A 23,803-nucleotide genomic window follows, 5' to 3' on the forward strand; every position below is an offset into this window, starting at 1 on the left:
TCCTGGGATGATCATATGTTTTACTCCCTTCTAAGCAGTTTTTTCTTCAGTTTCTGTTTTAACCTCATGTACTGCCAGATTCAATAACAGTGGCGTACACAGGGGGTGGGAGGGTGGTCCCATCACCCTCACCCAATTATTGAAAACTTGCATGCTAAAGACGCCTCTCAGGGGTCAAAACTTCAGATAAAATGCCCTCAAGTCAATAAACTGGCTAGCAGTTAATTTTAGGTTTAATTTTGAATTTCTTATTTTAACCTCTAGGACCCCGCTTGTTCCACGCCCTCCAAAATACCTTGGATATACTTAAAACCCAGCCTTTGGTTGCTCTGCTATCCTTTTACTGGGGAACCCTGACCACACATCCCTGTTCTGTTGAAGTTTGCTTTTCATTTTCTGCGAGCCTCTTGCTGTCTTTGCATCTTCAATCATCATCGTCCCCCTGTTGGTGGCTCTGTTCTTCTGTTTTATACCTTATATTTAGAACTGGTTCGTTTAGCTGAGGGACACTTTAGGATGTCTTTGATGGAAGGTCAAATCATAAATATGGTTGCTTCATTGGTAAATATGTCTTTCTATAAACTCTACTTAATTCAATGTACACAGCCTAAATGTATCTCTAACTTTGTATGAGGGACTAACAGCTGGTCCTGATCAGCGGATCCTTGTTTTCAGGAGGAGTAAGAAAAAAGTTTGATTTATCTATTATTTGTATTTGATTATCCGTGCAATCTTTACCAGCATCAGTAGCAGAGTTTGTATTTAAAAGCACAGTAGGTTAAGGTTGGCGCATAGGTAGCTAACTAACTCTACAATGAGTTAGTTAGCTAGTTAGTTATCATATAAATTAATGTATTTAAGATAACGTAGCTGAGTTAAGCTGGTTCAATTCCAATAAAATGTGGTTTATTACAGTGAATGAGACAAGAGTATAAATATTGTGATGGAGTTCAGCCACAGATATAAAGCTTGCACCAAGTTCTCTCTCAATTTAAAGAAATTAAATAATGATTTTTTTAAATCAACTAAAACATCAGAACTATTTATAATTCTTTTTGAATAGCAATTTATTTCATATTTTTTACAAGATTTAAAAAGTAAGAGATTTTTTTGGTAGAAGTTAGAAGACATCTAACTTCTACTGATATCAGCATCCTCATCTTTTTGAAATTAAATAGAAATTTCTCCTCTGCTATTGGCCCCCTACCAAGGAGCATGTAGTACATAACATACCTGGTGAAATTCTATGCCCTTATAGACAAATAAGTCATTTTTTAACAGTCACTGTGTTGAAATATTCAAATCTCGGATTCACACTTCATATCTTCATATTAACAAACCTGTTGTTATGGCCTTTAATTAGGACTGAACATGACAATAGAGTGGTTCTTATATGAAGTTTGAATAAAAAATAAATAAGCTAATCATACAGTAACTTAATAAAAGAGTGATTACCTGACATGGTGCTCATATCTATGTGCAGTGCCCTGATGAAAAGCAGGTGGCGTCCCATTTTCATCTCTGTAACAGCAGCTCGGGTTGATTAACCGGCAATCAATTAGTGCCCACCAGCTGTTTACAATGATCAGCTCTCCTTCTGTGAGTGGAGATGTTAATTTCACAAATTACAGCTCTCAACTGACTAAGCCTTCCAGAAGAATTACCTGGTTTCTTTTCTTCAGAGAAAAGCTCTCTGTTTCTGTTCATTAATTAGGAAACAAGAGAACAGGCTGATGGTGATGAGTCCACTGAAGGATTTAGCAATGGTGGTGCATCGTTATCAGGTGAGTAAGGAGTAGGTGCCAAAGGGAATCAGAATATATATATATATTTTTTTGCAAACTAAGCAGCTTAGATAATTTATTGGTAAGAAAAACTTAACAGCAGGATGAATGTTAGTGTAATGGTATGGAATCTGATCAATCTTTTGTCCTTATTTTATTCTAAATAAACAAAGGAGGAAAAAACATATTAGTTCATTTTTATTGCTGACATGGAAGAACATAAATTAATCTGCAAACTGTGTATAAGCTGGTTTATTTTGTTAATGTAAATCAACTGACATGATTTACGTCTGCTTTCACCCCGCATTGAGTATGGAATCCAATTTGTGTCAATAAGGCCAAACAAAACTTTATAAACTGGAGGGTTTAAACAAACAAATCCCACAAAGTAAATATATGAACAAATACTTTGATAAAATGATGTTAATGTAGAAATTATTCCTTAGGATATTCTTACCTGATAATGTAACTCTAGCAAATCCAGGCTTTAGTTTTGGGGGATTTTTCTTACATCATTATACTTTGTCTTCTTATTCTTTTTTCATAGTAAAGAATTTAGTTAATGGGGTTCAAATGGCAAGAAAATTATGATTTCTGCCCTGCCCTTCGCCCTCCAACAGGCCCCACTATTGGGGAGATAATCCTGCAATGTTGTGTTAAGAGCAGCGTTTTTTAACCCTGGTGCTCAGGAGTTTTCCTGTCTCCACACACCTGAACTAAATGAAAAGGTGAATAACAGGCTTTTTGCAGCATTTATAGGTTGCAGAGGAGGAAATGCAATTATTTGAAACAGGTGTGCTTGAGTAGAGACACCTGAAACATGAAGAATGGTGGGCCCTAAGGACCAGGATTAAGAAACCCTGGTTTAGAGTGATCAGGTCATCCCCGAAGATCCATCCATCCATCCATCCATCCATCCATCCATCCATCCATCCATCCTACACTTATCCTGGGTCGGGTCGCGTGGGTAGCAGCTTCAGTAGGGAGGCCCAGACATCCCTCCCCCCAGCCACTTGGGCCTGCTCCTCCCATGCAGCCTCCAGGATCCTGCAGAGGGTGTAGAGCTGATCCAGTAATAGAATGTAAAATATGTATTAAAGCACTTATTGCTCCATACTATTTTCCGTATGCTGTGTCAAGGTGTGTATGTACTCATATGATTCCTAATTTAGTGAAAATAACACAACTCTGGTTGATTGTTATGATCTAATGTTGTCCTCCTGCTCCTCCACCCTGCCTCCAGTTAAAAAAAAAAGTTTCTCTTTGTGTGTTTTTTTTTATATATATATTGAAAAACCATGCCTGAATGCAGTTAAGACTCCCCTGCAAATGACATCATGAAAATAACCCAAATAATGTATTGTTTACTGTATTAAGCATCTGCAGTATAATGCCTGACATGCCTCATATTACTTTTTAGCCTCTTCAGAAGGTCTAAACATTTTTTTTTTGCTTCAGCCATAACCAGTAGTTGAGCAGGTAGAAAAGTATTAGCGCAGAAGCCTTTGCATCATGACTATAAAAGAGCCTGTGGCCGTAAAACGATACAGTCTTCCAGGTCACATGAACTATCCAACGATGGTGCGTCTTCTCCCAACTTACATAGTCGGGGAGCCCCGCTCTTTCCACTGATGGTGTCAAACTCTCTATATTGAATCATTTAAAATAATTCATATGCATCAACTCTTTAGTTCACAAAGTCTGCGGTGTGCCTTTAAGAAACGTACCTGTTTTTAACTCAGTTTTGCAGTGTATCAGGTCATACACAGTGAGGTAGGCTAAAATATTTGCAAGGGGTGTGCCCAAAATATAAAAGCTTGTGTTCATTATTTAATGCTTTTTGTTCATTCTGTTATCCAACAAATGCCTCGGTGCTGATTTCTGTAACCTTTCTCTGCTTAGCTTAGAACAAAAGAGTTCAAGTTTAGCTGTGTTTGAGTCGTCCTCTCAGGACAGGGGGCCCTTTAAGGGGCAGTATCCTGTAATGTCTAGATGTGTCCTTTTCCAAAACACACCTGAGGAGGTAATTAAGCTATTTGATTCAAGTGTGTTGGACCACAGAGAAATAAAATGATTGTTTTTAATGTGGTTTGTTTCTGAGGTAAAGAACTGGGTCGGACTGTAGTGTGGTCTTTAAAGAACAAAACTCCTGCCCTATAAAGTTAGAATTCTGAAGGACAGACTCATAAATAATCCTACAAGCAGTTTAAATTTGAAATGTTTTATGCGTGCAGGTTCAAAACCATGAGGCCCCCAATATTTTCCAAACAGCAGCGCAGCTCCAGTACCTGCTTCCCTGCCAGATAATCTACTACTCCTCTGTTGACCTTATGAACTTTTTTCACTGCAAGGGTGAAACCATTTCTAAATAATTGTTAAAGTAAATTGTGGGGCGTATTATTAAATTAGTCCAAGAGACAAATCAACGATGGTCTCTTCTATTATCCCATACCATCAAAAGACCTAAAAAAAAAAAGTAAATATATTCTCAATATTTGTGATCTACCAAAGCAATTAATAATTTTGCTCATAAAATATAATTAGTTATAAGAAATAAGATAATAAAGATTGTTTTTTTCTTATGTTAAACATAAATAATCTTATTCCAGCTGCAAATTGACTTACCTCTTCAAATCAAGGGTTAGGGTTACTCTTACTTCATGAAAAATTAGCTTATATCTAAAAATTTGCTGTGTGTGTCAGTACAGGCAGCATATATATAAATACCCATATACTGTATGTATCCCATGCACCTTTTCTTTCTGTGGGACATTCTTCTTCTTTTTGATCATTTGAGCCGATGTAACGAGTACATTTCTCCACTGTGAGATCAATAAAGCCAATCAATCAAATGAGTTGACCTCAAATCTTCTGGAATTAGTCATTTAATCCCTTTATAGGTAAAATGTACTGTAAAGATTTCAGTGCCAAGCATTAATTTCTGAAGCTTTTTTTTTCCTACTGCAGATACTTTTTTGATATTTACAGTAAAGACTTTCTGAAAGCGTGATGTCGCTGTTTGACGCTCATCATTGAAATTCACCATCGTCAAATGCAACTTGATGAGTTACTGAAATAGACAAAAATACATTCTAACATCCATCCATCCATTATCTGACACACTTGTCCCAATTGGGGTCGCGAGGGGTGCCTATCTCCAGCAGTCAATGGTAGGGGTGTGCAAAATAATCGTGATGATGATGCATCGTGATTCTAATTTTCGTGATCTACTGCATCGATTCTTGATGCCAAGAATCGATTATTAATTTAAAAAAATTAATAAATAAAATTGCATGAATGGTTGGCGAACATCAGCCAAAAACGAGTGTAATACAACTTCCAGTCCAGTAGATGTCGATGCGGATGTGTTGACGCACGCTGCCTTGTGTCACAAGCATTTCCGGCCGTGGGATACTGCGCCGAGTCATTCAAAAACAAAACATGGAGGAGAAAATATTGCAATGCATCGCAATAATTCAAGTATTGTGATGCATCGTGATAGAATCGCATCGTGGCCTGTGAATCGTGACTTCTTTGGCAATACCCACCCCTAGTCAATGGGCGAGAGGCGGGGTACACCCTGGACAGGTCGCCAGTCCATCGCAGGGCAACACAGAGACAAACAGGACAAACAACCATTCACGCACACACTCACACTAAGGAGAATTTAGAGAAGCCAATTAACCTAACAGTCATGTTTTTGGACTGTGGGAGGAAGCCATGCAGAAAGACCCCGGGCCAGGAATCAAACCCAGAACCCTCTTGCTGCAAGGCAGCAGTGGCACTCACTGCACCACTGAGCAGCCCTACATTCTAGCAATGAATAAGAAATACAACCCCCGCCCCCCCCTTTTTCTTTCTTTTTAACCAATAAATTCATGTCAACATAGCGATGTCCATAACAGATTAATTTATTGTTAACAATCACTGTTTTGGTAGAGCGCACTCCAGCGAATGGAAGTAAAGAAAACACAGATTTAAAAGGCCAGCTAACAATAGTAACAAATAAAAAAGGAAATAAATAGAAAATAATCTGGTTTATGTCTAATAATTCCAGGTTCGTTTGAATACATAACATCTACAGTATAAGTTAATAAATCGAAGCTACTGTATGAATACATCACCAGCATGCACAACATTGTTTTATGGAGAATATTGGAGCGTTTATCTCACACTGAAGAGACAGTAGAAGGCAAGTGCAATTTATCGACCAAGAAGAAACTAAAAACAGAGTTAATCCACAAACCTCCAATCAGCTCGTACAGCTTCCACTGGAACAATCCTTGTGCTCTGCTCACATATTAGTTTGTCACTTAGGTCTGTGGTTTTCTGGGTGTCTGGCTTTTCAGAGATCCTGTTGATTTGTAAAGGCAGTATTACCTGGAGATGGTTTTCAGTCAGTGTTTTTGGATCAAACTGTTTCCTCCCAAATACAAGAAGCCAATCTAAGATGTTACAGTAATGACAATACTGACAATAAGAGTTAGGTGTCCAAAAACAGGTCATTTATTTAGGAAAGCAAATCAGCACATGAGAGGGACAAGCTGCACTATTTTTTTTATTTTTTTTTTATGTCTGTATGAGTTTGCAGTTTGAGTTACAGTATGACTGACTGTGTGACTGAGCTGGACACGTACTCGACACAATGCAAACAAAAACCTGTTTTTTTCCATGTCTTCAACCGTAGAAACAACCTCGTCTTCACTCAGCCATCACAGGTACGGAGCAACAAAGATGTCGATGTGTTTCTCTAAAGTCTAAAACCCCGATGGAGCCCAAGCTCCTCCCTGGAACCCGTCTACTCTCTGACTCTCTGTCCGTCTCTTTCACTAAGCAAGGCCAAGACATTCAAGGCTGCGCTAATTTTCTTGCTGCTCACGCATCGAGAACTGAATTTCTGAACACTGTTCCCCGGTTGAGACAGCTCGGCTTCATTTGCGCGGTGGGATCAGTCACTGCAGGGTGTGATGTCATCGTGTTAACACCACGATGGACTACGTGCCTCTCGCGACCGAAGTCGGGGTGTTCCGGCAAATGCTGCAGAGGCTGTCGAGGAGGGAGTGTCATTCTCGGGTAATTTAGTTTTATTTGATAATTGTTGCGCATTTCTCTAACTAAACCTTTTACAATTGTTTTTTTTTTTTTTTTGTTGCTTTTTGTTTGTTGAAAAATAAAGAGCGGCAGCCGCATAGGTGCCGTCGGCTACGACGGCGGCCGATGTTCCACCACCCCGCCCCGCCCTCCCGTTTTCTATGTTTTTTGTCATTTTTTGTTTTATTTTTCATTTTAAATTAAGAAATTTTTAACAATTACTATTTTGTTGTCATTTGTGAGCGCGCATTTTGCTTTGATTTGGCAGAATGAGGATTTTTGACTTTTTCCTGTTTTAGTTGTTGCCCTCGCCGCCCTCATCGTCCTGCTGGTCGCTCGTCCACAGCGTCAAGTTGTCTCGTAGCAGCTGCATGATGAGAGTGGAGTCTTTGTAGGAGTCCTCATTGAGGGTGTCCAGCTCAGCAATGGCGTCGTCGAAGGCCGTCTTAGCCAGGTGGCACGCCTGCTCGGGGGCGTTCTGGATCTCGTAGTAGAAGACGGAGTAGTTGAGAGCCAGGCCCAGACGGATGGGGTGGGTGGGCTGCATGTGCTCCTTGCTGATCTCATGGGCCTCGCTGTACGACTTCTCGGACGACTCCACAACCGAGGCTCTCTTCTCGCCCGTGGCGACCTCTGCCAGGTAGCGGTAGTAGTCGCCCTTCATCTTCAGGTAGAACACTTTGCTCTCGTGTTGCGTCTCGTTGCAGTTCTTGATCAGGAAGTTGTCGAGGAGGTTGAGCACGTCCTGGCAGACGGCCTCCAGCTCCTTCTCGATCTTTTCCCGGTAGGCCCGCACCATCTCGATCTTCTTCTCGTTGCCGTCGGCCGACGTCTTTTGCTCGATGCTGGAGATGACGCGCCAGGACGAGCGCCTCGCTCCCACCACGTTCTTGTAGGCCACAGACAGGAGGTTCCTCTCTTCATTGGAGAGCGCTTCATTCAGCTCTGTGACCTAAAAGACAACAAAGAAGTCCAGAGGTTAACCTTGGTCATGTTTGGTTGAAGTAAGTCAACCGCTTTTGACCTGTTTTTATTTATCATGTCTTTAATGAGAGGAAAATAAAACTCCAGTTAGACAAGTGTTTTTCTTCTCCTGAGATTTTATGTGATAGAAAAACCCTGGATAACCGGCAGTCTTAAGAACAGTGGTTCTTAATGGATGTATTATGGTTAAGGACACTAACACCAGCATGTAGCCGAAACGTGTTTTTGCCCATATAAAACTCTTTAAAAGCCTTGGAGTAAGGATTATCCAGATTAGTGCACATGGATTTTGTTTTATTTTATGAGGTATGCCAGATTGGAAGTGGAAGGAACATTAAAATAGTTGTCAAAGTTTTTAACAAGAAGTGTTTTCTCTCCTCCTGCATTTTTCCCTCTTAATATTAAAAAATCTTAATTTAAAAAAGAAATGTTTTTTCTATCTGTGTCGTCTTCTACGACAGTTTAATTTTCCAAAACTCTTAAGCATGACAAGAAATTTATAAAAGGTAAAAACCTTTTCACTCTATTGCTAATGAAAAAATGTGTTCTGGTTTTAGCATTAAAGCCATTTTAACTCAATTTGAGTCACATTTAACAGATAGTTTCTCTTAACAGCTACTTGAAGTCTTGCCAAAGATTCACAATTAGATTTAGATCCAGAACATGACAGATTTTGTAAATTGAAATAAAACAAATTTGTAATCAAGAAATGAAAAGTAAAAAAAAAACAATAAGGTTTAAGGGTAACTTTGCTGTTTTCTCAGATTTAGTTTAAAAAAAACTAATTCAGATTCATTTTTCATAATTTTTTCAAGGGATTTTGTTTTCACAGATTAAATATTTCCATATATTGTTTTCAAATGTATTTTTTTTTAAACTACCGATCTTAGATTTGATATAATTTTTTGTATTTAAATTTCTGTTTTTCAGATTGATTTTTACAACTTGCATTCTTTTCAAATTGCAATTTGAAAATCTCTGAAATTCAGAAATGTGAGAAAAAAAATTGAAAATGTAAAATCCATAAATCTTAATAATTCATTCATTAAATTAATTATTTTCAGATTTAATCAGATAAAAATAAAAACTGAGAAAACAGCAGAGTTACTCTCAAAATCTTTTTTTTGATTAGTTTTGTTTTTTTATTTTAATTTCTGTATTGCATTATTTTTCTAATTTCCATTTACATGTTTTCGCAATAATAATAGGAAAAAAAATTACTCCATTATTTCTCTCACAATGTTTTGTTTGATCAAAATAAGTTTCTTTCAAATAAATGCAACCAGACAGCATGGTATTTAGATTGTATAAACAGTCTGAAACACTTTTTTATCTTTTTTTTTTATTTGTAAAAGAAGAATGAAAGTCATCAATTGATGCCTTTCTACTCTAAAAATAAAAAAAAGGTATGTTTTGTTTGCAACAATAGAGGAAAAAGAAAAAGTAGACCCCGGGGCACATGGAATTCCATCACCATCTTGGGAAGGTCAGCCAACCCTCTTACCAAAACAGCAGATTCATCAGCATCGCTCTCAGGATGTTTTAGTTTAGACTGACGGACTGTTCAGAAGAACAGTCTGACTATCGATTTGAATACACTGAACCCGGCGTCCTTATAGATGTAGCTATGATAGCCGTGTTTAGAAAGCTGCAGCACAAGAAGCGTGAAACCTTCAGAGAGTTATGATTGATTAAATGCATTCAATCTACATTAAGCCTGCCAGAAAGTATTATATTAAGTGGAGGAGGTGACCTTTCCAAGATGGCGGCCCAACAACTCGATAGCACCAATCTACAACAGATACAAATAATTAAGAAACTTCCAGGGTTTTAGAAGACACAATGTTTTATTGGCCACAAAGTTGTGGAGAATGTCATCCACACTGTAACCATGACAACAGTCTCTGCATCCAGCTGCACTGACATCATCCTCCAAGGCAACACCTGATTGGCTGTTAGCAGCTCTGAATGCTGGTTTTGTTTTGATAGGTCTGTGTCCGGATAGAGGATTTAATCCCTCTTATCCCTCTGGGACTAAAGCAGCAGCAGCAACTTTGCAGACCCTTTCTAAGTATAGAGTCTGTTGTTTCATTCAGTTCTAGAAAATAATTCAGTCCCATGCAAAAAGCAAAGCAGGGGAATTCAACTAGGCACTCAGAAATGCTCTTAATGAGGCCTTCATTGAAAGCTATACTGATCATAGTACATATTTTCAATAATTGATGACTTGTGTATAAACTACAGAAAAACATTTAAGTTGTAAAGAACAAAGTAATTTGTTGCTTTACTAAAAATGTAGAGGCACTGTTTGGTTTAGCCTTTTCAAGATAATTTGGCGAAATTACACCTTAATGAGAAAATGCTCCTGCCAATGTGGTGTGTAAAGATGGCCATGATCTACAGTGACCATCACTGGACCGTCTCGATTGAAGTTTAAAAGCAATGTAAGGGGCCATCTCAATGTTTGCTTGCTTTTAGGGATGCTTGACATCACAGCAGCTAAAGGAGATTAATACTGGTGATTGATATCAGCCCATCAGACCGATACAGACACGCTTAAAAATGACCAAAATTGATGTTAATAATGATTTTAAATGTATAGTGGAGTCAATCATTCTGGTGAAATGTTTAAGTAAGGCTGTCCTACGTCCTCATCCCCATTTTCACTTATCGGTGGTGAGTCTCACATTGCGGAAAAATTGTAAATCATCTTTTGGAAAGTTAGCTTGTATGAGCGATGCAAACAGCAACTTTAAACAGAACATGCACGAGGAGAAATGGGCTCGTGCACACTCTTGCACGCGTTTAATAGACGTTCCTTCTTGCGGAGGGCCACTACCATGAGCTTTAAACAGGGAAACAAGCAAGCCCCAAACAAGAACTGCATATTTTAGTAGGATCATAATCCTGATGAGCTGACTGCACAGAGCGTCAGAGCAACTTGACCAATGTTTAACCCAGCGTCCAAATGTCTGTGTTTGTGATGCCAAAAATGTGTGCGGTGAGAACGCACCAAAAGAAATACGCCAACATGCTAATGAGCAAAAATCGGGTTAATTAATGTTTTCATTTATTTGCTGGCAGTAAATGAAAAAATGTCTGAATCTGCTGTCGGCTGGATTCATTTTAAGCATTTGGCATGCTGAGGCAAGTGGGCATATCCAGAAATGAAACTTTTAAAAACATTTTAATTGAAACATTTTTTGAGAGCAACTGCTAGCTGTTTTCTCAGATTTATTTATTTTTTTTTTTCAAATTTGTTTCAGTATTGTTCACATTAAAGATTTTCAAAGTTTATTTAATATTTTTAATAAGATTTTATATACTCTTTTGTTTTTATCCAAAATTTATTTTTTTCAACCTTTCCCCTGGTGTGAGGAATGCATGAAGGTTAGCAACAACATTGTATTGGTCAATTTGTGCGCCAAGAGGGAGCATTTGTAATGGGCTTAAAGTGAAGAGAATGTGATCTAAAAAACGGCATTAAAAAAAAAATAAATCAATACATAATAATCCATCTTAAATGTGTATAAAAACGTAAAAACTGATATTTTTTACCTTTTACAATCATGTGTATATATATATATATATATATATATATATATATATATATATAAAATCTGTAAAAATATTTAAATATTTTTCCCTCCCTATATACACTATACGTGTAGCAGATTTAGCATACCGGTACCTAAAGTACAATGCTCATGCTCAAGATTCTTTTATTTAATTCTTTATGCAATGTTTGCTTTTAAGACCGGTTTAGCTGGAGATCATATTGTTCATGCAACCTTGTCAATAGACAGGTGATGAAACTTTTTTTTAAATCTACATCTTAATGTATTATTGAAACGAAAGGCATAAATATATTTGTCTGATGGTTTTAGTTTACATACCTTAATGACCATAAATATCAAAAATCAAAACATCCAAAATAGTTTTAGCCGTTTCCTATTTCTAATTCACCAAGGAGGAGGAATGATCAGCCCACATTATTTGTCCAGGGGTTAAAAACACAAACGCAGCATCCTGAACACATGGTGGAGCTGTAGTGTCTAGAGAATACAGACACAGCCTGAACCTCTAATAACTTATCTTTTTAATTAACAATAATCCTCATTTTGTCAAGGCAAGGTGGTACACTAAAATGAAATCTATTATCTACATTTAACACATCCCCTATGGAGCAACGGGAAAACCTTTGAGTGGCAGCCTGAGAGATCTGAACCGGATAACGTTCAGCCTTTCCAGGATGCGAGCGCTGTGCTCCAACCCCCCTTCTTCTGGACATGAGTCACTTTAGAAGCAGCAGGGCTATAGCTAGGCTTTAATGCACACTGCATCTGGATAATCCCTGTTCCTTTAGCCACAGTTGTTTCTATATAAACAAACCTATGTGACTAATCATGTCCTCATCTGGTGAGCACATTGTTACGCACAAATGCTCACACCTGCATCTACACCCATCAACCTCTGTAATTCTCTCTAGTTTATGATACATAAAGAAGTCGCCAATCTGAGTTGTACTTCAATTGTAAAAGGGAGGGGAGTTGGGGCAAAGAGCAAGCTGTGTTGCAATCTAGTTTCCATGGTAATGGCAAAATCTGCCTTGTTTCTGAAAGCCTCTCTATCTCTGAAAGAGATATTGGCCGCAAGCTGCTCACAAAGAGAGGAGATGATGATTTGGTGAGGGCTGCGGCACGGTGGGAGGGGATCAGGGAGTATGGTGAAACCACAAGCAACCTTTTCCCCTCAGCCACTGCCTTTCCTGTCATATGAAGGACCTGAAGAATTCTGGCTGGTTTACAAGCTTCAATGGACAAAGACACACGGTTTTGATAAGAACTTAGAGGCATATTTCATTACAACAATAAATCAGATGAAGTGACAACATTGGCAGAGGCTTTAATAGAACCTGTCAACACTTAAGTAGCTGTTGCTGCTGCCAAAGATACTGGGAGAATGAATGAGAGCCAAAGCTTGTGGTGCAAACGTTCATGCTTCTTGTAGAAAAAAGGGTTTTCTGTTCTATAGTCAAAAGTAAACTTAGTTTATGTTGACCAACAGTTAGCTATAGGGTGCACTAAAATAAATGTTGATTAGAAAATATTAGAATAACATAATCTTTTTTGAAGCCAATTCCCATTAACTTCATTATTTAAAGGCAGCCCTTAGAACACAGAACCACGGTGCTACTGAACCCCTTAAAGCCAAAGTGGGGGTTTATTGAAATATTGAAGTCAAAAAGAAAATGAAGTTTATTGAATCCAGTTTATTTCTGAAACACATGAAAATGCGTCTTTTCCAAGTTAAAAATTTTTGAAAATAAAAATCTGACAACGTATCATCTCTGTGATTAATTATGATATTAATTATTAATCTATTGGCTGAGCCTCTTTAAAACAGTGAATAATTACAAAATAAATGATATTCAGTGTTGGAAAAATCCCCCTGATCAATTCAACTGGTATCTCCCACAATTCAGATACTTCATGCTTCATAGGGATACACTGCAGAGCAGTATTTGGAGAATGCATACTCTCCTCAAGCGTACTTTTTTACGCAGTGTTTTCTCCCACAGCCCAGAAATATGCATGTCAAGTCAACTGGAGACTGTAGATTTCTGGTCATTTTTTGTGCAAGAATATGAAGTTATTTCTTACTTCATATTGACTCTGTGAAGGGCTGAGTACCTGTCCAGGATGCACCCCAAACCTTTAGATAACTGGAGAAAAACCCGAAAAGAGCAAAACATGGTATGGCCGGCTTAAGGGGCCAGAGATTGGAGGAATACAGGAGGAAATCCTTTGAGAGAACCAAGGGATGTATAGAGAGAAAATCCAAATCCCTGGACAGATTCTAACCCACTCATTCCAACTATTATAGGATCAATTTAATAATTGGATTTTGAATCTCTGTTTTACTTGTTAACAGCCCAGGTCTGACCCAGCTGAACAGTTAATTTCTGACATTTCTTTTAGCCATACTATGAATCCAGCATACATGATCAATGTAAAGACTGAGCAGGTCCGAGTGGAAACAAGGTACTTATTAGAGGCACTCTCTAAGCCCTGAAACTCTTATCAATATATGCTGGAACAGTTTAAAAAACGTATGCCATTAGTCATTTTGTGATTACCGTTTCTGACAACCTAAAAAAGCAGCTACTAGAATCTTTTGCAAAGTCTTCTGTTGGACTTTGTGCCTTTTTAAGGGTGTATAAGCATTCTAGTCTGCTAATCCCATATTTTTCTGTAAATCTACCTTGATATCAAATGTAATAATTTTTACAGCTTTCCTCAAAGCTATGCTTTGGTTCCCTTAGCTGTTCTACAAGCTGCAGTAGAGATACTTGCAGATCTTTAGAGGGTTATGTTTGTTCATCTATGGGCTGTTTCTCCTGAAGGTGTTGTAAAAAAATACAACCCTCATAAACATGTGGACCTTTGTACCAATGATGTGAGGAAATGCAAACATTAAGAGGGTAAAAATTGCGAAATTCCTCTTCATCTTTCTTTAACCGCAGTTAGAGTCTATGATTGTTTACTCTGCAGCAAATGCAACAAGCAAGTGTGGGTGAGGGAAACAATGGCTGAACAAATGATCAGTGCAAACATGGCTGCCTTTGTTTCAGAAGGGAGAACAGAAAGCCCCGACGGAAGCTGGGGTGCGGGAATGACAATGGACCTCTGTTCACCCATGCAGCTCATCAATCGCGCCTGATCTGCCGTGACTCATCCCTAGACCGGCAGGTCAAACTTACCAACATCTGCATGCTAATACAAAGGCCAGCAGGGCAATCAATGGCCTACTCTATGACAAATCTCAGCATGTGAGGACGCCCTGTAGTGTCAAAGTGGGATAGCATTAGCAGCATCCCTCCTTATATTGCCGTTTTTCTGCTCATACTCATTGCTTGGCACAATCCCACAGATCACCCCCCTCCTTCTTTGTGTCCCATGCGTTCCCTCTTTCTTTCCTTGCTCAGTTGCTCTCGCACCCTCTTCTTCTCTAACCTGATGTGACAACCCTCCCTGCCAACCCTCTATTCAAGCAGCAGAGCACAAAGGCGCCAGGGACAACCTGACGTCACTGGCGGCGTGAATAGGGTTAGCCGAATCGGTCACAAAGAGCCTGGTGGTAAGAAGAAGGTTCTCTAGCTCCTTGTTGCTATGATACCACATGTAATGGTAGGTTTTCCCTGCGATTAAAACTATTGTTTGAGTCAAACCATAAGACACATAAAGGGCTGGCTCATTAAAAAGACGGAATGCCTAATTAGGTCACTGGATTGATAAAGAAGGTGAGAGATGTGTTCCTGTTCGCTAGAAAGTGTGCAACCCAGCATACCATATAAAACTCTGCATCTGTGGCCTTGAAGGTAGACATTCTGCTTTTAGACGCATTGTTATATCAGCGGTTCTCTCTCCATTGATATGAATATGGGCTGCTCTCTCCCAGGCTGCTCAGTGGCGCAGCAGGTAGCACTGCCGCCTTGCAGCATAAGGTTCCAGGTTTGATTCCCCGCATGGGATAAGCGTGACAGAAGATGGATGGATGGTTCTCCCTCAACGTTTTATTCAGATCAGCACTCAGGTTTTCTGGAGCCATGAAAAAAAAGCTGATTGTTGAGCCTGGAGAATAACGTCCTTTTTGATCTGGCCATGTTTTCCAAATGAAGGAACCAATTTCAAACCAATTTTTGGATTTTCTTCTAAATTCTGCCAGATTTAAAAAAAAAATCCCTGCTAGTCAGTGGGTCACCAGCTTCCTAATTGACAGGCAGCATCGGGTGGGGCTGGGGAGCCCCTTTACCAACTCAAAAACCATCAGAGCCCCAGTGGTGTTTTCTATCCCCACTTCTCTTCTCATCTGACCATCACAACTGTCACTGTTTTGATCTAGTACAGTGAGAGACCTGCTTATACACAGGGAGTCAGCAGGTACAATGACCTGCTCAAAACTAAGTCGAGCTTAACCCACTCAATACTGTGGAGATGGCAATAGGCTGTTAGTCTGCTGAATTAGATTGACACTTTAGCAATTTACAAATATTTCTGTTTCTAACATTTCCTTCCTTAACACCTCTTGGCACAAAATGCCATTCATGTGCCAGGTGTCAGTGTTTTTTACAGTTAAATTCCAACTAGGGTTAAGTACATGTCAAATATTTACATATGTCAAGATGATAGGATGGAGAGGGTTGGTTCTTCTTGCCATAGTTGTTATGGAGATTTGGTGCCTAGTCCTGCACGGGGCAGATTTTTCAAAACTTTGTCCGCTCGCACCCATAGATTCAGAACCGAGACATGACCCGCTACCCGCAATTATCTCCATTTAAAACCAGGACCACCCGCACCCAAAGAGTTCAGAACCGAGACCCAACCAGTTACCCACAATTATCCCCATTTAAACTCCAGGACCCCCCACACCCCTAGATTCAGAACTGAGACCCGACCTTTTACCCACAATTATACCCATTTAAAACCCTGGGTATGTTTTATATGTGTACCTGCGGGTACCCAACCCAGTGCAGGACTCCGACTTGGTGAACCCAATGCTGTGCTGCTCACTTGGAATGATAAACTGTCTACTTCATCTGACCAAGTGGTCACTGGCTAATCGTATTACATTCCTAGAATAAACACGTTCCAACATCTGAAACACTGTCCACGAGCGACTAAACTGATTTAATTAAATGTTGTATATTCAGTTTTCTTTACACATCAGACTTGTCCATGTCTGTATATGGTTTCATAGAGCTACAACACTGCAAGATGTGCTTCAGTTTCCATGGTATCAGGAGCAAAGATGAGAGGTATTAAATTAGTAGAGGTACAGAACATATGTCTGCTTAGTGATAAAAAAGCATCAGCCTGTATATTTATAGTTACTACTCATGGCATTGGTTTTGGTGGGAGTGGCAGTAAAATACCACAACCATTTCCACTCCTACACTTAGTAACCATGTTTGTGTATGAGAAAAATAAATAAAAAACTGCTAGTAAAATACTGCATAAGCAAGTTAGACCGTAGGATCCTGTCAAATAAAGTTAATGATGTGTATGTAGGTGGAAACACTGGGTTGTTTTATGGTACTTTGTGACTCACCAATGAGTCAAAGCTAATTCCCAGCTTTACTGTAACTTCCTCAAATAAACTGACCGTTTTTCATAACTAGACTGAGATTTAGGAGTTGCTTCTGTCTTAGGAAGGGCACGATGGTAAGTTGCAAACTATTTCAGTCAAAGATTTTGAAATGTATGCTTTGATGCTTAAAAGAGGACAAACTACTAGATACATCACTCTTTTATGGCTCATAGGTCAAAGGGAGAAAAACATCAGAATGGGCAGATCAGACCCAAAATATATTGGAAAATAAAAAAAAGCCAAATCAATGCATCTGCAATAATCCTAATTTGCACAAAAAATGGAAATACTTTTATCTCATGTTCACTGAATGCATCACAACTGTAAAAGCACACCTTTTGTGTTTACACCTCTTACCAAAACACAATTGTTTTTAAATTTACAGAGGAAATATAAATTATTTTAAGCAAAACTAAAATTCTTCTAAGTCTGATAGGCTTAAAGCTCACAGTGCTCATATTCTCCTAGTGTCATTGTTTGCTTTGCTTGATTGTGGGATTAAAACAGTTCCGATAAGGAGTTATTGGCTGATATCGTACGAAGAAAGAAAGAGAATCAGATTTCAAAGGTCATCTATGAAAGCCAAATTAGGCCATCTCTTAAAGTTATGGTCTAAAATAAAAAAAAAAGTTTTAATTCTAAAACATAGCAGCGATTTAGTTTCAGAGTGGATGTGGAAAGTCATGGATCATGACCCTAATAATTATCGGTGCCTGAGCTGATGTCACCTCCTACAGTATGGATTGTACTGTAATGCCGCAGCAACTCTACAACGAACAATGCCAAGCATTCATACCCGCTAGCGATCATGGAGGTATTTTTAGCATCCCCAGCATATGTGTTGACTCTGGAAGATCAGTCATCTGCTGTAGATGTATATTTATATACGCTGACGACTGTATGATTTTACATATGGAAAAAAGTAAAGGTTTGAATGAATAAAACATGTTTATCCTTCATTTACAGCCTAAATATGCCTACTGCAGGCACTTCTACTGATGTGTCTATCTGAATCCTAATCAACATGCCGATATAATCGCACATTAAACATCCATTTATTTAATGTATGCAGCATTATAAATCTGCTAATGCACCAGGAGAAAAACTTTTATAGGGGAATAAATGGCTGCAGCTCATTAAGTAGGATGGAAGTGCTGGCTATATGGGACGTGTACCTTCTATGACAAAGCTCTCCAGCAGGGTGTTAGTGTGTGTGTGTGGTTGAGAGAGAGAGTGTATGAGGAGAGAGCATGAATTCAAACTAATGGAGTCAGCAGATTAAAAAGGCATTCAAGCAATGTTGGTTAAACACTGGATGGATGCTGGGATTGGGTTGGTAACTGCAGCTAAACGGATAATCTAGTCAGGGTGAACAGAATAAGCAGGAGTTTCAATGATAAAAGTGGATTTCCTGTGTTTCCTCTGCAAGTCTGTGGTTTTGCAGTCCTTTGCATAAAGCAGTAGCCTGCAGTGTGTGAGGGGTGCCTTAATTGAAAGTATGCCTACAAATGAGAGCCATTACATCCACAGTCTGCTTAAGATTTGACTGTCTGCCATTATTTATCAATAATAGAATATTGGTAGGAGCCTTTCGGAGGGCGGGCAGGGGCATGCTTTAAACACAACCTGCAGAAAACAATCCTTTGACGCCGCTCTGACCAGCCTATTTCAAAATTACTACATTGTAAGGTTGTTTCTCTTTGCCTGTGGGGCGTATGATGCAACAACAAATTAGACATGCATACTGCAGTACTGAAACGCACTGTCAAAAGGGACACAAATTGAACTGAAGCGGGGATTTGATCAAATCTGCAGAAACAGACTTGTATCGACTAACTGACCTGAAATCTAAATTTGGCCGTTTTTAAAAAAGCAAAACCATTTTATTTTAAAAGCTTAACTAATATCTAATAAAATGCTCCTGAGCATTATTGGAATGCTCTCCTGATTCACTTCTTGCTGGTTTCACTACTAACTCTATCATATGCAGTAACATTTTTGTGATTCAGTTAATATGAAGAAACTAGAAACTGAAGGTCTAAAATGCAATTTTTATAAGCTAGGAAATAAATATACCCAACAGCAGCACCAGGATGACCAGTTGCCTTAATTCAGAGCCCATGCCACTGATAACAGATGTTTGGTTCTATTTTCAGAAGGACCTTACCTTTTCATTATGTCGGATGTTTTAAAGGAACAAAATGTTATCTATTTAATGTACAATTCTAACAGATTGTTTTCTGTTAGAAACATTAGAATATAAAGGGATAGTTCAGAATCCTGAAAGATAGTTTGTGTCAATACGGAGGTCTTCAACAGGGGGTCCACGACCCCGAGGGGGTCCACGGAGGTACTGCATGGGGGTCGTGAAAGTTAAAGTTTTGGTTTATTTTTTTTTTATATATTCCCCGCTGCAATTTTTTCCACTAATTGAAATGTCTTTAAATCCACATTAACATGAATTCAACACACTGTAGTAAACCGATAAATGGCGGCAGAAGATGTCTTTCAGTCATCAATGCACACATTCAGCGACACACAGGAGCTCTTTTAAGCTGGGCACCGTTTCATTCACAACACCTGTCCCATCAACCAGGATTTAGAATCAGAAATACTTTAATAATCCCAGGGAGAAATTACTTTCATTACATTACTCCATGTGTAATAGAGTGACTATAGGACCAGTTTGATATAACACAGTTTCATACAATATATAATTAGGGGGTCTCTGCTCCATCTCACCATCAGTTTGGGGATCATTAGCCTGGAAAACATTGAAGACCCCTGTGTTAATAGGTTATAATTCCTTAATGCTTGATAAAGATATCACTTCAGACAAATGCTCAAACTGGCAGCTAGTTCAAAAGGACCCGATACCAAAAGAAGGACTTCTACCGTCTTTAGTCAGCTCATCCTAAAGCATCACTGCAGTTAATGCAGACATATGTCATTGATCTGCAAACTATAGTAAATGTGTATTGGATGTGTATCTCCTTGTGAAATGAAACAAGGAAGCAGTGCACCATTAATAGTCTTCCTGTGTGAAACGCAAACTGAAAATGTAGGCTGTAAGGTATATCTGGTCAAAGTACTATGTAGAAAAGTAAATGAGCATTTTTTTTTAAGTCAAAAAAACATTCACTTAAGATGCTTTAATATTAAGTTCTTTATTTTTATACTTCAAGTCATGCAGACATGTTTCCAACAGGAATATGACGCACCTGTGCATACCACAGTTTTAATAAGATTTTCCACTAATAACCATCCAATGGGAACATGTTCGACAGTTTAAATGTCATGAAATCAGAATTCCCTTTAATTTCTTTGAGCTTCCTGAGAACAGACTGTAGAATTTCCCTTTGGTTTTGGACTAAAGATTATCCGTTAGTTTCAGCCTCCAAGAGCAGCTAATCTCGTCATTTTGCTTCTAATACCAACATAGGTTACTTCTGTATTTTTCTCCATTTTATATCCTTCCACCATGAAAGAAGAAGTGCTGTTTGGCAGCACTGTTTTCAGGTAGAAAAAAAGGATATCAATACTAATAATCCGTTCATACGTGTTTAATTAGAACCTTATTCCAGCTTTCAGGCATTCTTGTTGGGTCTTAAACCAGGAACTGGTAATAAAAACTGACTTCTTGCTACAAATAAAATCAACCATTTTACTAAATCAAAGTTCTATAATACAGGTGAAATATTACCAGCTTAAACTGATTAATTTGATCAAATTGATCGACGCCTTTTGACATTTGGTTGTTTATTTCTGAATAAACATAAAGAAGCAATAGGAAATTACGGCGTTCAAATCCATTCAATAAAAAGAAAAAAGGGGGAATTTTCATAAATAAAGGTTGCTGAAAAAGCATGGCTGTAGATTGCAAACAAACAGCAGCCCCATCCTCGCCCATTTTAGTTGCGATTGGTTCTAATCCTTCGCATCTCTCCCTAAAACAGAGAAACAGCATCTCCACCTTCTACCAACCTGGACATTTGGCTGCAGTGGTAAGGGCTTCCCTTTGAAAAGATGGGCGAGGCCGCAGACACGCCCCGTTGCCCTGTGCTGCAGAGACACTGGCTGGGTGAGGGGCAACTCTGTCCCTCTGACTCGGCATAAATGGGAAGGGGTGGAGCCAGGCCCCTGCTGGCTTTACCACTACAGGCCAGTCCTAAAAACCAGCATGGACTTTAGCCACTGACAGCTAATTGCTGACTCCTGGAAGTCTGAGATATGCTCTAGATTACTCTAATTATCCCATACTCTGTGATCATGTAATAGTGAAAAGGATTTGCATCTCTACATGAGGGGAGATAAAGCTAGAGAGCATGCAGAAGCTTATTGGGGACATTATCTTAATAAATATATCACTGAAGCATGATTTTCTTTATTTCTATCTATTCCAATGTGAACTGGATGTCCATGCAGGGAAAAAAGGGTGACGGGCAGGCTTTTGTGGGAAGCTGGTGTATAAAAGCTGCATGTGAAATGGTGCACTACGGGCGGGCCTGTGCTGCATCCTGGCAGATGCTGCGGCACGCCTCTGTGTGGGAACCTGCTGGAAGAGGAGGTCCGGGACAGGGATGCGGCTGCTGCACAGCATCCTTAAAAAAAAAATACATAAGAGAGAGACGAGAAAAAAAAAGAAAAGCTGCACTGAGATAAATCAGCCAAGAAGGCGTTGGTTTCAGTGACACCCACAGGTTTCTGTGCTCTGCGCAAATCGATTGCGAAAAAAAACCCTTCAGCCCGCATTGCCCCTTTTCTCCGGTGCGCAAAAACGCGCAGCGACAATGTGGGGTCACATATCTCCACCTTAATGTGTTTTTTTTTCTTTTTTTTTATTATTGAAATGCTAAATGAGTGTCACACTGTGTCGGATAAAAAAAAAAAAGAAGAGCAGGACAATGATCGCTTTTACATCTTTTGATGGAAACATTCGGATTCCCTTTCTCTGTTAATGGAAGCGGATCCTCGGTGCGCTTAAAAACCCAGCAGTCTGACCGCTATGTGAAGGATCCTGGTGGGAGAAAAAAAGGCACCGCCCCAAGATCAAACAGTCCGCATTCAGACAGCCGCAAACCACCGCAGATTAGCGCTCACACAGGAAAAAAAAAGCCGCAGATTTTTCTGCAAATCGCAAAATGTAATCTCATTTTATCACTGATATGCAGAGAGGGGAGGGGAGGGGGGACAGAGAGGGGCCTTTTCAGCCCTGTGCAATATGATGGGCCCCCAGATGTGATTTTAGATGTTTTTTTATTTAATATTTCTCATGTATGCGCTTGTCAATCATAAGTTTCATACATCATTTTTCATTGGTTTATGAGGTTTGGTGAAAAGGTGCCAACCTTGTGGGCAGCACCCCCACACCCCTCCAATCCCAGGAGCCTGATTAATCAGACATTTCTACTAAATAACACCGAAAATTAGCCTGAAATAAGAGAGGTGACAGGAGAGGAGGGCTACTCACCGATTTCATGGCAGCTGCCATATCATCATACCTCTCCGCCTGCTCGGCCAGCCTGGCTTTCTGCACCAGTTGCTCGCGGTCTACCATTTTAAAGGCCGGTGGTGGTGCTGCCCGCTGGGGTTTCTCTAAGCTGAGAGTGCTAAGGTGGATGTTTGAAGGCGGTGTGACGGGTGCTGTCGCCGCAGCTGCTGCCTGCTGTCTGTGCGCCTGCAGACGGGACACCCCTCCCCCCTGCGCCAGCCTGGTGTCGCCACCCCAAAAAGGCGTGTCTACATGGAGTGACGTAACGAGCCAGGCAGCTGAAAAAGGAAAAAAAGGCTCTGTTTGCATTATGCACAAATTGTTTTATCAGAATTTACTTCCTAAAACACAATATTTATATAATAATAAAAATATTTGCATAAATGTAATTTTAAAGCGCTCTACTACAATTTATAAACCCCCCAACCCTTATAAAATTAGCATTATATTTAACTCAGATATCCGAGTGACGTCAGTCCCATTTTAAAGAGGTAGTTCAGATTTTTTTTTACAAAATTAGCAATTCAGCAAACTCTACACAGACTTCAGCCAAGCGGCAAATTTTATCCCATATTCTGACTCACATATAGCTAAAACTTGCACATGATCTGGATCATCACTGAATTTTGAATTGTTCCTTAGCATGAGGAGCACCTCTGGAAAGAATTTCTCTGTGTGGCTGCAGCCTCTGGTGTCTGTTCTGCTCCAGCCTTCTTCATTTGCTCTGCATCTTGCTTTCTTCTGTTATCCGCAGGTCAAGAACATAACTGTCAAGTTTTGGATCTGAAAATACGGGAAATTTTATGACATCAACTGCAAGCCAACCGACTACCCCAGTTAAAACCCAGTACCCATTATCTCTTAACACATGTACACAAGAAATTTAAAATGACCACTTGTCAACTGATTGCAAACTGTCATGATCTTGGCGCTGATGACTGGCTTGATTGTTCGAGAAGTCACCATGGCAACAGGCAAGAGGAGTTTTCACACCGCTGGAACTAAAGTTTCCAGTGGTGAATTGGAGCAGGTTTTTAAAGAAAGGGCTGCATATGTAAAGGAGAGGGAGGTGGCATAAGAGAAGATTGATGCTTGAGTTAATGCCTAGGTTTAGACACAAAAGTATAAAAACGTTTTTAAAACAGTTAAGAAATGTGCATCTTCTCATGGAGTACCTCCTCATTTTGATCCTGTCTCCCATTACACAGTTAATACTAAGTGACTGACCGTTCAGTTGTTCTTTATAATGACGTTATCAGACACATGTGCTTTCACTGATATCAAGTTGTTTTAAAAAATTAAT

General features: G+C 39.3%; 1 protein-coding gene across 1 annotated transcript; it reads right to left on the reverse strand.

Annotated features, from left to right (window-relative positions):
- Positions 1-6,454: 6,454 nt before the first annotated feature.
- Positions 6,455-22,694, reverse strand: LOC107090351 (14-3-3 protein gamma-1). The gene is made up of 2 exons (XM_015383680.1): positions 22,480-22,694; positions 6,455-7,827 (listed from the first exon to the last, which is right to left on the reverse strand). The coding sequence occupies exons 1-2, from the start codon at positions 22,564-22,566 to the stop codon at positions 7,171-7,173; spliced, it is 744 nt and encodes a 247-aa protein (XP_015239166.1). The 5' UTR covers positions 22,567-22,694; the 3' UTR covers positions 6,455-7,170.
- Positions 22,695-23,803: the final 1,109 nt, after the last annotated feature.

This window comes from Cyprinodon variegatus, unplaced genomic scaffold, assembly GCF_000732505.1.
Source record: "Cyprinodon variegatus isolate N-32 unplaced genomic scaffold, C_variegatus-1.0 Scaffold291, whole genome shotgun sequence".
Classification (NCBI taxonomy): domain Eukaryota; kingdom Metazoa; phylum Chordata; class Actinopteri; order Cyprinodontiformes; family Cyprinodontidae; genus Cyprinodon; species Cyprinodon variegatus.